The sequence below is a fragment of the Megalops cyprinoides genome, chromosome 12 (assembly GCF_013368585.1).
Source record: "Megalops cyprinoides isolate fMegCyp1 chromosome 12, fMegCyp1.pri, whole genome shotgun sequence".
NCBI lineage: Eukaryota > Metazoa > Chordata > Actinopteri > Elopiformes > Megalopidae > Megalops > Megalops cyprinoides.
Genome location: NC_050594.1, coordinates 19,851,872 through 19,867,318, shown reverse-complemented (window position 1 = coordinate 19,867,318; position 15,447 = coordinate 19,851,872). Strand labels below are relative to the sequence as shown.

Sequence of the window (15,447 nt, the reverse complement as noted above, 5' to 3'; positions counted from 1 at the left end):
ACTGGTCCACAGGTGCGAACTAAGACCGTGGCACAGTGCGTAGAGTTCTACTACACCTACAAGAAGCAGGTAAAAATTGGTCGCAACGGGACCCTTATCTATGGCGACACAGAGCCCCCTGAGACACGGGCCACGGAGATGGAGGTGGACGTCAAGGTGCGCCTGGGTCACCGGCCCAGATTACTGTTAACACTCCTGAGCTCAGGTGCTGGAGGGCCATGTTTGAGCAGGGCTGTCCTGCTCCCTTTGAAGAGCTAGCCCTTTCAGAGCTGTGGAAATTGGTTCAAATTTTAAATTGGTTTTAATTGGTTCAATCCAGAGTAATTAATTAAATCAAGTGTGTAATTGCCTGGTTGGAACACAAGTGCTGCTGACACCATTGACCCTTCAGGGCCTGGCGTTAATAGCCTTTCTTTCTGTGTTTTTAAATCATGCAGGAAGTTATGTTAACCGAAGTTATTTTGACTGCTTCACCCCCACAGAGCTCTCAGCGATTTGAACCACGGAAGGAGGAAGACGATGACCATAAGTGGGACGAGTCATGTGACAGGAAGAGGGACGGCAGCCCCGCCAGGGTTACGCAGACTCTGCAGGCCACTGAAAATGTGAGTGAAGAGGGAGGGTATGGGGGGGGGGTTACGGAGGGGGTAGGAGGGATGGATGGGGTGGAGACAGGCCAGGGAAACAAAGGGAAGTGTGTAATGTTTGGGAGAAATGTTTTGTTAAGTAAATATTATGGGTACTTCTTTTATGTTTACTCTGGGCTGAAATCCAGTAGTTATTCTTGACAGGGGTTCCTTGAAATCACTTTGGAGCATGGTATTGGCCAGTCAGCTAGGTACAACAGGCAGACCGGAGTGACATTCGTGTTAATGAATGGATCAAAGGCGTCAAACTGCAGTTGTCCTGGGGGGGAAAGGTCTCATTGCAAATTAAGATAAATAATGGCATGTCCATTTGACAGAATTTGTGGTAATGTTTTTGCTACTGATGAGGAAGACTGAATTTTGTGTTTTAACTGGGCATTTTAGCAGTTTTTGATGGCATGTTGGATTCCAAACATTGGCGTTGGTTAGCAACAACTCTACAGGGTTGTCAGTGTTTTCCAGTGGGAAGGCATTAATTTGCTCCCCATGTATGAAGTTTTACAACACTTTTTGTCATTTTGAAAAATTTCTACTTTGAAAAGGGGGTATCATCTTATATAGAGCCCGCTGTAACATGACTTTTAGATATGCTGCCCCCTTGTGGCAACTAGGTAGTTGTTTGTTGTACAATTTCAGCATTTCCACTGGCTAATAGGACCCAGAGTAACTCATGGTTTGATGGTTTGTATTGGCTTTCAACAACACATGAAGCAGCTGTGTTGAGTTGCTGTGAAGGTATATGTGTCCTGACCGCAGCATTGCATTTTTGATTCATGGGAGACTGAGACTCCTCATTCTATCCCCCTTTTCCCCGGGCAAGTTCTGACCACAGTGACCTCTGACCTTTGACCCTCCTCTTGCTGTCTGGTGCGCAGCAGGTGGGCGCGGTGCTGGTCCTGACGAGCCAGGATGACTCCCGGAAGGAGCAGCCGTCTCGGGTGGTCAGCCAGCCGCCCCATCCGCTCCCTCCGCCTGCGCCCCCCAAGCCTCGGGCCGATCCCGCTGGGAAGAAGAGCGGGACCTCCACCGTGAGCAAGGGCCAGGCCGCCCAGGAAGGCGAATTCCCTTGCAAGAAGTGTGGCAGGTCAGTGCATCACCAAGGTTACGGGGTGCGTGTACTGTGGAGGAGGGAGTCGAGCTGTTCGTGGGTACTTCAGGGTACTTTGTATTTGTTGTATAGTTGTGTAGTATACTTGTGAAAAAAATGATTAATACCACCTGTCCTTCACCCTACGGAAGTGTTGCTGCAAGCTTATCTCTGAGCTTTTATACTGTCAGTAAATGAAAAATTCAGCCACAGTGCTTCTTGTATGTGTTGTTGACATAGAAAATAATTCAGAACTTTTCACCTTTTGCAAACATTGTTTAAATAGTCATTAAAGACTGCAGTGAAGTAATAAAAGTCTGCTCCACTGTAGCTTCAGGGCTAGTGAATATAATAAATAATGTAATTGTTTGTGTGAGCAGAAATATGCATGTTATATAATGAAGGTGTTAGAAACTTGTTCTCAGTAATTACTTTGTGAAAAATGAACTTTTCTCTTGAGAAAAGTAAAATTGCCAAACACTATGAAATAGCTTTATTTCCTTAAAATATATCATTCATTAACAGTGTCATTAACAGTGAAATCATTATTGTCATTTTGTTTTGATTGTCAAAATTGTCATAATTACCAATGAATTAAGAATTTTCTTAATATAAATGTTAGTAGTTTTGCACACTGCAGGAACAGCAGAATCCGATTTTCAGCCTAATACACAGGATTGAGTACAGCTACGCTGTCAGAATCTGCAGCTTTTCTCATCTGTTAATGCATACTTGAAGACGCCCCGAGCCTGATTGTCATGCATGGCTACAGAGGAGCTTGACAGGATATCTGTGTCATGGATGTCATGGTTTCCAGTACAGTGTAAGCACACGTTCTGTCCAATGACTCAGAGTGGCACCCCGCTCTGTCACAGTCGTTCACTGCGTGTCTGTGTCTCATATATACACTAGAAGAGTGTGAGCAGGACCCTTTATATCCTGGACACTGCTCCACTGTGCCTTGTGTGGTGTGCAGGCAGGAATAGAACAGCCCTGACTGGCTCTGCTGGTGCGTTTATCTAGGGCGACAGCTCTGTTATTACCAGTTGTCTCCTAGCAACAGAAACACAGCTGAGATCTGGAATACCGTACCCTTTGCGCCGATGAAACTCTGCCCAGCAACTGCATGCAGAATCCAACCCATGTGTCTCCCCCTGTGGGTGCACACGCTGTCATCATAATCCTAGACCTCTCCCAGCCACAGGTCTGAAGTGTGGATGGTGCGTTTCAGCGTTGCGTACCTGTTGCGACTGGGGAAGTGTGTCACTGTGTGCGCAAGTGTTCTGTTTCATTTTGTTTGTTTGATTTGTGGTGAGGGCGGCTGTTGGGGGCGCTACAGTTAATAAGTAGTGTGCTTATCTGTGCACATTTACAGTACATTCATAAGCCGTGACCTTTGACCCTTTCCCTCTGACCCCCAGGGTGTTCTACAAGGTGAAGAGCCGCAGCGCTCACATGAAGAGCCACGCAGAGCAGGAGAAGAAGGCGGCCGCGCTGCGCCAGAAGGAGGCGGAGGAGCGGGCGGCGGCGGCCGCGGCAGCGGCGGCCCGGCAGAACGGGGCGAGAGAGCAGGGCGAGGACACCACCGAGGAGTCCTCAGAGGAGGGCGAAGACGCCGACGACGAGGACTGGCACTGAGCCCCTCCCCGAAAACGCACGCTCGGAGAACGGCACGGCATGCGCTCGGCCACAGCAGCATCACCCTCAGAACAAAGACACACACCTCTGATTGTTTCTTTTCTAGTGGGATTCCCCCCCTCCCCCCCTTTGGACACATTCAACGACGGGCTTACCCGTGTGTGCGTGCCTGAGTGAGTGAGTGTGTGTGTGTGTGTGTGCGTGTGTGCGCGTGCGTGTGTGTGTGCGCGTGCGTGTGTGTGTGCGCGTGCGTGTGTGTGTGGGTGGGTGGGTGGATAGGTAGGCAGGAGTGTGTGCGCGCATGTGTGCGTTCTCTGGTCTCTTTATTTATTTATTTCTCTCTTTGGGGGAAAAAAAAAAAAAAAAAAAAAACTTTTCAGGGGTTACCCCTTTTATCCAGACTGGGCTACAGGGAGTGATAGCCATTTCCTACCGCAGTGAGAACATTCACTTAAGAGTGCACAACAGTGCCCCCATTACACTCCCACTGAGCACTTTGGGACTGACCCAGCACAGAAACCTCCTCGAGCGGCACACGTTATTCCTGCATTGTGCAGGGTCTATGTTGCACTCATCTCTTTCTTAAACATTAATATTATCAGTAATATATTAATGGAGAGATCAGTGATATGTTACAATGCAAAAAAAGAAATGTAATTAGGAATTCTAGGAAAAAAACCAAACTGACTGACTGGGGGCACAGCAGGTGTGGCTTCTCACAGGGGGACACCAGAATAACCATGCACAGCTGCATGACCTTCTCTGTGTCCTTTTTCACCCCACTTAAGACTGCCAAAAGCTTGCACGTATCCACCGAATGTGTTTCCTAGTATTCAGTGCTGGACTGTGGGTTTTACTTTTTTGTTTTCTTGTTATTCCCCCCCCACTGTTAATGCCTTGGATGTTAATGCTTTTTATCTTAATGAGACAATCAATTTCACAAATGTTCTTTTTATATTCAACAACTTATCGTTATTATTATTATTATTATTACTGTATTGATGTCTGTTATATTACTATATTATTGTTGTTTTTTGGTGTAATTTAGATTCATTGGAGTTCTTTTTCTCATCTGGCCTTAAGGTAAAAAAACAGTCCCCATTGTTTCCATTTTAGCTGTGAGGTGTGTGAATAAGAGCTGCGAAAAAAGAAACAGAAAAGAGATCAGTCTTGGAAGTGCAATACAATGTCTTGATCTCTAGTGCACATCACAGAAATCATTAACACTCTTCCTCTCATCCCATTCACACACGCACACACATACACGCACGGTTACAGATGTTGTCATTTTACATATCTCCGCTCCTGACACAGGAGATGTGGCTGGATTTAACAGAACTGAAGTCTAGCCCTGAGAAAGTGAGAGGGTTTGCCCCTTTTTTTTGATGTTAAGAAAATGTACTACTTTTCTCCCTCTACCCTAATTCTCTGCCCAGCCACCAGGCCCTGTTTCCATGGCAACTGAGACTGGGTGTTCTTTGATATCTTCCCTGCTCATTAAATTCACAGCCAAATGTCATAGCCCGATGTATCTGTAGTTTATTCAGAGTTTGTGGATAATTTGTGTGTGTTCACATGACTCATGTCTGTCTGCTTGTGTGTTTGAATCTAAAGCCAAATCCCTCAGCTGAAACTTCAGGACCACATGAGAAAAACAACCTGCCTGACTGTTGTTTTTTTTTCTTCATTTTAAGTGTATATTTTTAAACGTCTGAGGAGATTCACTAGTTCTGGTCTACAGACACAGGTCACTGTGCTGCAATGGTTGTTTTCTATACAAATATAATGGAGTGAATGAACTGATTTTAGGTTACAAACTCTAAGTTGAAAACACTCCTTTCAACAAATACAGTTAGTTAAGGGAACTGCAGATCGAAAGTTTATATACATAAAGTATATATAATTATATGTATCCATATTTTCTATATTTTCATAAGGAGCTATGACACACTAATTATGGAAACAGAAAGGAATCTCAAGTGCTTTTTACTACAGTGTAATTTATTTGTTTTAATTGGTTGATTTCTTTCACTTTTTGAATAATAAAATGAGAAAAAACACCTTTTATTAAAAATTTAAACTTGTAAAAGCAATGTTGGCACTTGTTTGTGTGTAAGTTGATGAGGAATGTAGAAACGGTGATCCTGCAAGGTACAGCATTCTTCACATATTAAAAGCGTGCATCTAGCTTCCACTCTGCATAACAAAAAATTACAGGCCGAGTCTGCTTAAATTCAGGGAAGCTTTCTTGCAAAATCAGCGGCATCTTTTATGTTTTTTTTTTTTTTTTTTTTACACTTTGTAAAAATGTCCCCATATTCCGAAATATCACTAGTTATTTGCTGTTTTTTTCTGCACTGTTGATAATGCAAGTTCTCACAATGTTTCGTTAGTATGGAGTTTATGGAATAATTCATGTGAATGAGCTTATAGTGTCAACCAGCAAGCAGAACATAATGTTACAGCACTTTGATAAACTGGGTTAAAAGTATATTTAGCTACAGGAGGTAGCTAGCTGATGAGATGTCAGAGCTAGCCAGTAGTAAATTCAGACCTTTCGGGGGTTTGAACCCCATAATGAGAGAAGCTCCTGTGTGCGGTCAGTGACTCAAAAAGACTCCTCCACAGCAAAACATGGTGATTGCCATTGCTTCCACCAAATGGTGTTGAATGGCAGTTGTACAGGGTGCTGGTGTCACCATAAGAATTTTGGGAGATATTTTACTTGAAGCTATCAAGCTCAGCTAATGTTGTATGCTTTGGGTGTTATTGTAACGTATGTAGCTGGATGACCCGGTGTTAAAAACCACTGTGTGATGTAAGTTGAATGCATTACTTCGGCCTCAATTGTGCCATTATTTAATGCAAAGCGCCAGCCCTGCTACACAAAAATACTGCTGATTGGTCTGTTCCCATAGTCTGCCCTGTTGACCTTCGCGTGTGCCGTGTTTTGTTGCAGCTAATCTGGCTAGCTGGTCATGTAGGCCTAATTAGACTTTTGAATTTGGTATGGTGTGTGCAGCCATTGGGAAATGAATACAGACCAGGTAGTGCAACCACTGTCTTGCCATCTCAGCTGTGTGAATGTGGCTGCTTCTGAGTTTGCAAGGGTTTGCTGTTAATTACACTGGAGTTAAACTCTATAGTAAATAGGTGTGCTCTTTCTTGAACAGATCCGGTCGTGTGTAGGCATCCCTCTCGTTATCTGAGTAGCGAGTTCTAACACAATGGACATTAGGCCACTGCAAGCTTTGAATCCCTGGCTTTCACTATCTGTATTGTCCTACAGAAATATGCCTGAATGGACTTCATTCATTTATAGTACGTGTTCGTGGCGGTGGTTGTCTTTCTCCTTTTTTTTTTTTTTTAATTTGTGACTGCAGTCTTGCAACCGTACATGAGGCTCTTGTAGCGATCTTCTTTTTTCTAAGGAGCTTTTTCATTTAACTTAACTTTTTTTTCCCCAAAAACAGACATTACATTTCAGGGCCACTGTAGATAATAGCTGAAATTGTTGCTGGCATTGCTTTTGTGAGTAGGCGCTGCAGCTTGCTGAGAGGACGAGATTTAACTCTTATTTCTGACACCAAGGGATGGCGAGCTGTGAATCTTGCAGACGTTCGAAAGAAAGACGCGGCGTGGAAAAGACAGCAGATCGGCACCCCTTTGAGGCACGAATGCCGCCATTACAGCAGGACTCTAAACCTTGGTCTCCAAACTTGGCAAAGTACATTAACCACCCTCTCAGCAGGCTGGCAGGCAACCCCTCTCTGTGTAAATATTGTGGCAGCGGGCGCAAGAGGAAAAGCGTAGCGTCCAGCCCACGGAAGGACGTGCGGATCTTTGTGGCACAGCCGAACCCGTTTCTCAAGAGTGGCTTGAGGTAGCCCTCATTGTGTCAGCTGTACAGGAAGAAAAACACTTCGGCAGGGGGTGGGGAGCAGGGGGGAGGGGGGGGGGCAGTTACTGCACAAACATTTGTTCAGCTGAGTGTTTTGTTGCTGAGATCAAAAAGGAAATGCATGCTTTGTCACAGTGAGAGTGAATAACAAGCTAACCAAGACTGCTGCTGAAAGTAGCAAAACTCAAGTTGTGTTAAGGTAAGTTGATGAAGTCATTTGAACATCCCAAAAGTAGCGTGAAATGCACAGATGTACACATATGCTTGAATTTCAAGGTGTCAAAGCCAATCAGAGGGCCTTGGTGTCAAGCTCAGCATGGGAGTGTCTGGGAGTGATGCGCCTCACTGTCCCTGCCGAACTGGATAAAAATCAAGCACCATCTGACTGGGCCCTTGACAAAGGAACAACATGTTAGATGGCAATGATGTTGTATTCATGGGACCAGTCAGATCAGTTCCTGCAGAAGGTCGCTTTGAACTGGGTTCCACTATACCAGCAGATACAAAATCCTCTTCTACGACACAGCAGGGAAAAAAAGGAACCACAGTTTCCTTTCTCCAGTTACCCAACTTGCTGATGTAATTAGCAACTGGGTAATAGTTGACTGTACTCAAAATTTCAAGCATGGTGCGTATTTCACTGCATCACGTCAACATTTGGATATATTCAGTACTAACTCAAGACTTGCATCTTCACACTTGTGAAAATTTGTGTATCTGTGGCACAAGCTGGATAAGGGAAGAGGGGAGCTACACGACTTTATTCTGGACCCCCCCAACTGCATGAAATGGTGGCTCAACCTATCAGCTAAAGCAGCATGAGCAATTAGCAGGGCTCCATGGATTTATGTGCATTATTAATGATATTCCTGTTGCCAGGTGTGCGGATGCAGAATTTTAAGCAGAAGGTGTCTGTGATGAACAACCGCTGTCACTGATAGGGTTTACTTAGTGCAGCTCTCTCTTTTAGAGCACCCACTAGGCTTCAGAACATGCTGTCCACAGTCCAGAATCAGCCCCAGTGGCGTTATACTAATCTGGACCATCACTTTAGAAAACACCACAGTATCAGTCTCCCAGACTGTCACCCTTGAAGTGTCACTTGACAGTGATTTGATGAATGCAGAGCGTCGGACCTGCTGATTCTTATGCAACATCAGGAGAATCTGTCCCTTTCTCACCACCTACTTAACCTGAATCATGGTCCAAGGATCCCATTTCTCTCCCACCAAGACTAGTTCAACTTCCTCCTCACTGCCCTCGGTGCATATGTGATTACACTCCTGCAGCTCATTCAGGATGGTACTGTTCGGTTGGTCCAAAATATACCCAAATTTTTCCATGTCTCTCCCATCCTGATCAGTCTCCATTGGCCACCGATGATGGCTTGTATCTGTTGCTGGTGTTAACCTACCAAACAGTAGAGGAAAAGGCTCGCTCTTGTCTTCAGCTGATTGTCAGACCCGACACACCGGGCAGGCCACTGCACTCAGCTGCTTCAGGACACTTGGCTGTCCTCTCTCCTCTTATAACCTCTCGGTGGTATTTTTGTCCATCTTGAGTCCTATGTGGTGGGATGAGCTTCCTGCTGCAGTCAGAACAGTGATAACACTGGCCATCTACTGTCACAGACTCAGGACCCACCTCTTCAGGCTACACCTTACAGCTCCCCTACTTAAGCGTGACATTTTGTTACCCTTATTTGTAATTGTATGTGTGAAAGTGTACATTAGAACATTACAGGCATTAGAATTACATGTAATTATATGTGTGGAAGTGTACTTCAGGGTCATGTGTCATTCTATATAGATTTTTACTTCAAGGTATGTGCTGTAGTAATGTGTTTGGAATAGTATAGTCCCTGTGTTGTATATATTGCAGTGTACTTACATGTTGATTTAGGCACACAGTTGTGATCTTAGCTCTGTGTTTGGCAGGAACACTTGTTCATATGTGGTTACTGGTGTCCTGTTTGTCCGGCTTTTCATACCACTTAATTAGATGGTAATTATATTACGATAACAATAATGTAATATAAAGGACCAAAGATGTATATACGTGACACTTGGCAGAGCCACAGCATCTAATGCAAAAGCACAATCAGCATGCGGAAGGAACAGCAGGATGTGGAGTTCGTCAGTCTGGCAGATCATGTGAACGTCACCGACCACCACCTGCTTCAAATCAGGCAGCACATGGAGAGGGGTGCATACCGAAAAGCGTCCACGTCTGTGGTTTCGTTCAGCTGGCCTGACACGAAAGAAGAGACGTCTTACGCCGTGAGAGATTAATGGCCGCACAGGAATGAAACTGGTGTAGGGAGTGGTTTGCTGTTTAACGGACATAAATGTTACAGGAAAGTGTGTGATACTCTCTGCTGGGTGAGATCAAAGACTCTGTCAGGAAATGTTCAGTGTGCAATGAGTATGTGCATGAGCAGCAGAAGGAGATGATGTCACACAGGCGGTCCACATGGCCCTGGCAGATTAAGGGCGCAGATCTATTCAAGTATGCAGGAATAACAGATGATTATTTGGGCTTCCTGGAAACTGAGCTGCTCCCAGGCTCGTCTGCTGAGGCATTGATCAAGGGATGCAAGCCCCAGTCCCCACATATCAGTGAACCAGAAGTGAATGGACCCCAGTTTGCATTTTAGTAATTCAGGTATTTTGCTGAATTTTGCCATCTCTCATTCTCACAAGGCCAACGACAAAGCAGCCCTGTTAGTCGAAACTGTGAACCTGTTCAAGAAAGTTATGTATGGTGGCAACAACTCAGACCGTATGGCTATTCAAAATAGTCCAGCATGCTGCCTCATGTGTAGAAGATTGGAGACACCCTTACCAGGGGTTATAAGATACTCTAGCTTCCCCAGGTTGAAAAAGCAAATAGCTACTCTCACTGATTACTCATTAGTGTTTGATGAGCAGTTCTGTGTGAAGCTGCTGCCAGGAGGCAAGATTTGTCACTGGAGACAGGGGTATCTTCCCAGGCCTCTGTCAGAATGTACCTTATTCCACTGCAAACACGTAGTTCAGAAAGAGGCAGAGACACCAAGTCATTGCTGTCTCAAAGTTGTGGAAAGCCCCCAGAAGACCCAGCACAGGGTGTGTGAAGCCCAAGACCTGATGCGCTGGCTGGAGTCCAACTTGCTACTGACCAAGAGTGGGTTCCTGCTGAAAGTCAAACTGCCTTTACCCCAAACAGAATGTGTCTGTTCCTGCAGGGCATTTTATTTAAAATGTGGAAATGGCTACAAGGCCAAGAATCTAATGGCATACTACAATCTAACAATGTACCACTACAACAAAGTGGATAGCTGCTAACTGCAGGCGGCTCAGCATTGTAGATTACATTCAAGCTGCCTTTCTCATACAGTGGAGAGCGGAGCTCTCCTCAGAAAATGTTAACAAGCAAGTTTGCATCATTAACTGAATCAGAAATAAGATGCAACTTAATGAATAAACTATGTAAAGCTACTAACAAATTATTTCTTTTATGAGAGCAGCTAGGAAGGTAAAGTTTACCATTTTCCATTTGAATCAGCATTTTCACATGATGCGTTAAAAATGCAGTCGGTGCTTAACTGCCTTTTATGAACATATAAAAGTCATTAAAGTGACTTGTTATTGTACCCCCTTTTGTGGAATTGTTTTGAGCAAGAGCATTTTTCTTGAATTTACAGTTTACTTCTAGTCTAAGCAGAAGCTGGAAGCATGAGCTGTGACTGTGCTGTTTGGCATCGACGGAGGGAAAATTTACCACAAAGTATGGGCTAGATCACTTTTCTGTGTTCACAGAAGAATGACATTTGAATAGATGGAAAGCATCCAAGTTTGCTGAGCCGTTGTTATTACTAAATCGAAAATGGCATCAATAGTGCATCGTTTCTCAACCCATAAAACTGAAAAACGTTTTATTTAGGACTATCTTAAACTTTTGATGTTTGTGCTGAAACATAATGCTACATTTTAAAAGTTAGACTAAAACCCTGATGAATTTATTATTACTTTTTAAACGTGTGATTAGTTGGGATCAGTTTTGTAAATACGGCAGACAGCCGGTACCGATACTGTTCCTAGGGAATTGTCCACAAGGTGGCAGTATTGTTGCAGGAATCACTGAAATCAGGCATGCCTGTATTTCTCTTTTCTGTGCTCAAGGGGGTACTGTTTCATGACAGTTTTTTTTTTCTTTCCAAAAATGGCAAATTAAACCTCCACAGTATAGTCACTTCGGATTTAAGGTGAATTCAATAAATGCTAGTGATAATATATTCTTAATGCAAATAACTGAACTCCTGATATTATTATATACAGTAGCCCTTTGCCGAAGGTGATTTACAATGCTTCAGTTATGCACCACTGTTACAGAATCCCTGTATACCACTTGTCTTCAGCTGGACCAGCTGAGGCAAAGCAGAACTCAAAAGGGTAAAGCAGCAGTGTGAAAGGCACAGCCCCCAAATGCAGAGTCCAGTGCTGCTCTGAAGCACAGCATGATGGAAATCAGTTGCGCTCATGCTCTGACACAGCTTCCGGTGTGCATGTGTATCGTTGCTGTTTTGGTGACTGGCGTCTGTGCGTGGGTGTGTATGTGACAGTGAGAGGGAGTGGCTGCTTTGCTGATTGGTTTGTCTTTCTGTATGTGTGTGTTTGTGTGTCTGAGAAAGGGCGAAGCCACGTTTCTGTTGAAATAACTGACAGCACACCAGAAAGGGCAGCCAAGGACTCTCTCTCCTCCCCCTCTTTCTAATTCTTCAGCCTCCTTCCCTTCCTCTCTGTTGCTGTCTCATGAGCCTCCTGTCTTTTCTCCCTCCTCCACATCTCTCACCCACTCCCTCTCTCCTCACACCGCTGCGTTCCCTTCCCTTGTTGACCGCATGTCTGTTTGACACAGTGGCTGTGTGCTAGAGCCTGTTGGTCAGGATAGCAGCTTCTCTTTGACATTGCAAGTCATTTTTCACTTAAATGCTCTTCTTGAAACCCTCCATTGTTTTGTGCTTCAGATTTTTTGATGGGAAGTATGAGCATCAGTTCATTCTGAACCTTGGGCAACTGTGGCGTTAGTGGGATGGTAGAACGCTCTCAGCTTCAGTTTGAAGCTTGAAGCAAGGGGAGCTGGGTATCAGAAGTGTGAACATAATGAGGCTCAGATGTGTTTTCCTCATGTGTTGCCCATTTAATATGAACCTGAACCAAAGAACAAGAAGTAGGGGAGTGTGAGACAGAAGCAAGTCTGTTACAATGATGCACGGCAACTGTAAGACATCAGGAGAACACTCAGGCATACACATTTGGAATTGATGAATGATAAAAATGCAGACAAGTCTAGTTATGTCTGGCGAAATTAAGATATAGGCTTTGAAAGTTCACAGGCAATGACACCAAAACTGAAACATCTGTTTGGTAAAGGAAGATTGTGACACTTGCAAGAATGCATTTCATTCATATAGTACTATGTATATGAGTCATACTGGAGTCTGACAGTTTCTGTTGATTTTTCAGTATGAAGTGTAACTTCAGTCATTCATTGTATGCAGGACGTTTACCAAGCAGTGAGACTTTCTTTCCATCCCTGTTGCCTCAGGCATCCAGCCTGCACCTGGTGCTCAGGTGATTGTGTGTTTATTCTCCAGCCGCTGACCCATCGGTGGGATCCAGCAAAGTGAAGGAGACAGACAGGGGAAAAGGGAAGTGGAAATACAAACAAAGCCAGCTCTGAGTGATCTAAATTCCCCTTATCCCCCCTGGCAGCTGGACTCCCTCTGGAACAACTGAGAGAACACCATGGCCCAGAGTTCACTGGCTTCCTGTTTGTGGAGTGGACAGCAGGCCAGAACAAATGCATGCTTCTAATCAGAGGAATGACGCAGGGCTGTGCTGTACCCAGCGGTGATAACTCTCACATGCGTGGATATATGGATCACCTACCTCATCCATGCTAAGGTCTATGGGCGACTGGAGCTCTACGCCTGTTTTTGCAGGTATGAAGGAGAATGAGGGGGATACTCTGAGAGAGAGAGAGAGAGAGAGAGAGAGAGAGAGTTCACTGAGAGGGAAACGGAACTAGGCATGCATTTTATAGTCATGGTTAGGGAGCAACCACTCACAGTCCTGAGGGTAGCATTCCTACTTCAGTATCTCACTCACTGATTGTTACAATTATGCGAAAAACAAGGTGGTCAAATCACCTCTCTCTCCAAGACAAGGTCATTACGTTCCAATTGTGGGGTTCCTATAAAAAACCCCACAGGGACCTGGGCCCTGAAGGAGTGGAGCTGCCCCTCTCCCATGCCAGCTCTGCATACTCCTAACCCTTGTGCGGTTGCCTTCAGCCATGCACTCTGAAATGGTAATTAGACTCAGGACGTGTTTCAGTCAGCCTCAGTGTGGTTACTGCTCTGCTGGAGTACCATCTGCCTCCTGGACTTTTATAGCAGCTGAAACGGTCATGCCCCCCCCTTCCTCTACCGTATTAGCAATTGAAACAGGGCCTATTTTTAAACACTGTCAGCCATAGGCGGTAATGTGAACAGTCAGAGACAGTTAGGTCAGTCAAAAAAGAGGCTGGAAGTTGAAGTAGAAGATAACCTGTTAGGGCTACTGTAGGTTTATACTGTAGGTTTCGTTCTGGCACCAAATCTAACAAATGTGATTCTGAGCAGGTGAAAATGGGTGTTCTTTGAACAGATGAACACAGGTTGCCAGCAGCACCTGGAGTGACATTCAAAGTCATTGGAGGTCTATTTGTTCAGTCTTTTCAATTTGAACATTAAGGCAGCAACATGGAAATATAGTATTTTTCATTACTGTTGCAATATGACTGCATCTGTAGATGAAAATACTGACATTTTTATTGCAGTGTTTCCTAGATTTAAGATTTGTCTTGAGGGTTTGAGTTCTGTTGGAACAAAACCAGGAACTGACCCCCTAAAAACCAGGGGAGGTGAATCTATATGACTTTTAACCTGCCTATAATTTTGTAAAATAATAAGTACTAAACTTCATATTGGTAAATAAGCAGCCAGGTCACCTTGTGCCCAAAAAACAGATGTGTACATGTGTCCAAAAGCCTCACGGTACATCGCAGTCAAAACATTGCTTGGAAATTTCAACATCTGTAATGGTTTTAATTCTTCCAGCTCAGAAACTGGCTCAAGCAGAGGCCAAATAATTTATACGCATTTTGGCTCCCAGCATTAGTTCTTAGTGTTAATCACAATTGCTTTCTGCTGATCCCGCTGCCCTGAATGCAGTTTATAAAAACTTGAAAAATAATGATGAAATAACACTATGAAACCTTGCTAAAAATGTAATCAACTAAAAAGATATTGAGGGAGTGCATCAGCAAAAGCATTTAAGAAGTTGAAAGCGACTTGCATTTAGGAATTAATAAACATAAATCAAAACTATCATTGTGAGTGGACCTGGGGCTACCAGAGGTGTGCATGCTCATTATCCACAGCTGAACTTGGCGGCTATTTTTACACAAATTCCATGACTTAATGACTTTGAGCATCTGATGTATTTTTACCGTGATTTATTCCATGGGAGAGGAAATCCAATAAACCCTCCCTGACTCTCATTGTATTTGGCCGGTTAATGTCCATTTTAATGCAGGAGCTTAAGAAATATCCTGTCATAAAAAGGGTGAAGTGAATGCCAGGAGGTGTTGTAATTGTGGGGAGATAGAGATGAGCGCTACAGTCGGAGAGAACCTTCAGCAGTTTTCCCACAGGGGAGGTGCTCTCTGCAGGTTAACTGAGACTGAAAACAAAGACAGAGCTGGCACTGCAGAGAGAACACGGCCCAGTCAAGGCAGTGGGTGGTCCTTTATTAGTCCTCAAACAGAAGTGCTCGAAACAAGAACTTCACGCATGAGGTACTTGTAAACGTAATGTAGCTAGCAAGTCATTTTGATGGAAAAATGAAAGCGCACATCATGTTCGTTTGACACTGTATTTTGAATGCTCTTCAAATGTGGCTTTCAATCAATAAAAAAATGGTGCTTCTTATACTGATAGTAGAGAGTTTAGAGTTTCTACATAACAATTATGGATGGGTAGACAGTTCAATGCACATATTTGACGCAGCTCCTTTGAGGATTAATCAGTGATGAAATGCTTGACATTGTGGCCAGCTTCAGAGCTGACATTTTTTCAAAGGACAGAG

General features: G+C 44.1%; 1 protein-coding gene across 9 annotated transcripts in view; it reads left to right on the top strand.

The window, feature by feature from the left end:
• mideasb (mitotic deacetylase associated SANT domain protein b) overlaps nt 1–3,548 on the top strand; it is a 34,179-nt gene extending 30,631 nt beyond the window's left edge. For 6 of the 9 annotated variants that reach the window (XM_036542600.1, XM_036542599.1, XM_036542601.1 and 3 more), the window contains 4 exons: nt 13–156; nt 483–605; nt 1,523–1,731; nt 3,156–3,548. In XM_036542600.1, coding sequence (XP_036398493.1) covers nt 13–156; nt 483–605; nt 1,523–1,731; nt 3,156–3,372 — 693 coding nt within the window. In that variant the 3' untranslated portion in view covers nt 3,373–3,548. The remainder of the gene's footprint in view (nt 1–12; nt 157–482; nt 606–1,522; nt 1,732–3,155) is intronic. The other 3 variants (XM_036542604.1, XM_036542602.1, XM_036542605.1) reach the window with 2 other exon arrangements.
• The last annotated feature ends 11,899 nt before the right edge of the window (nt 3,549–15,447 follow it).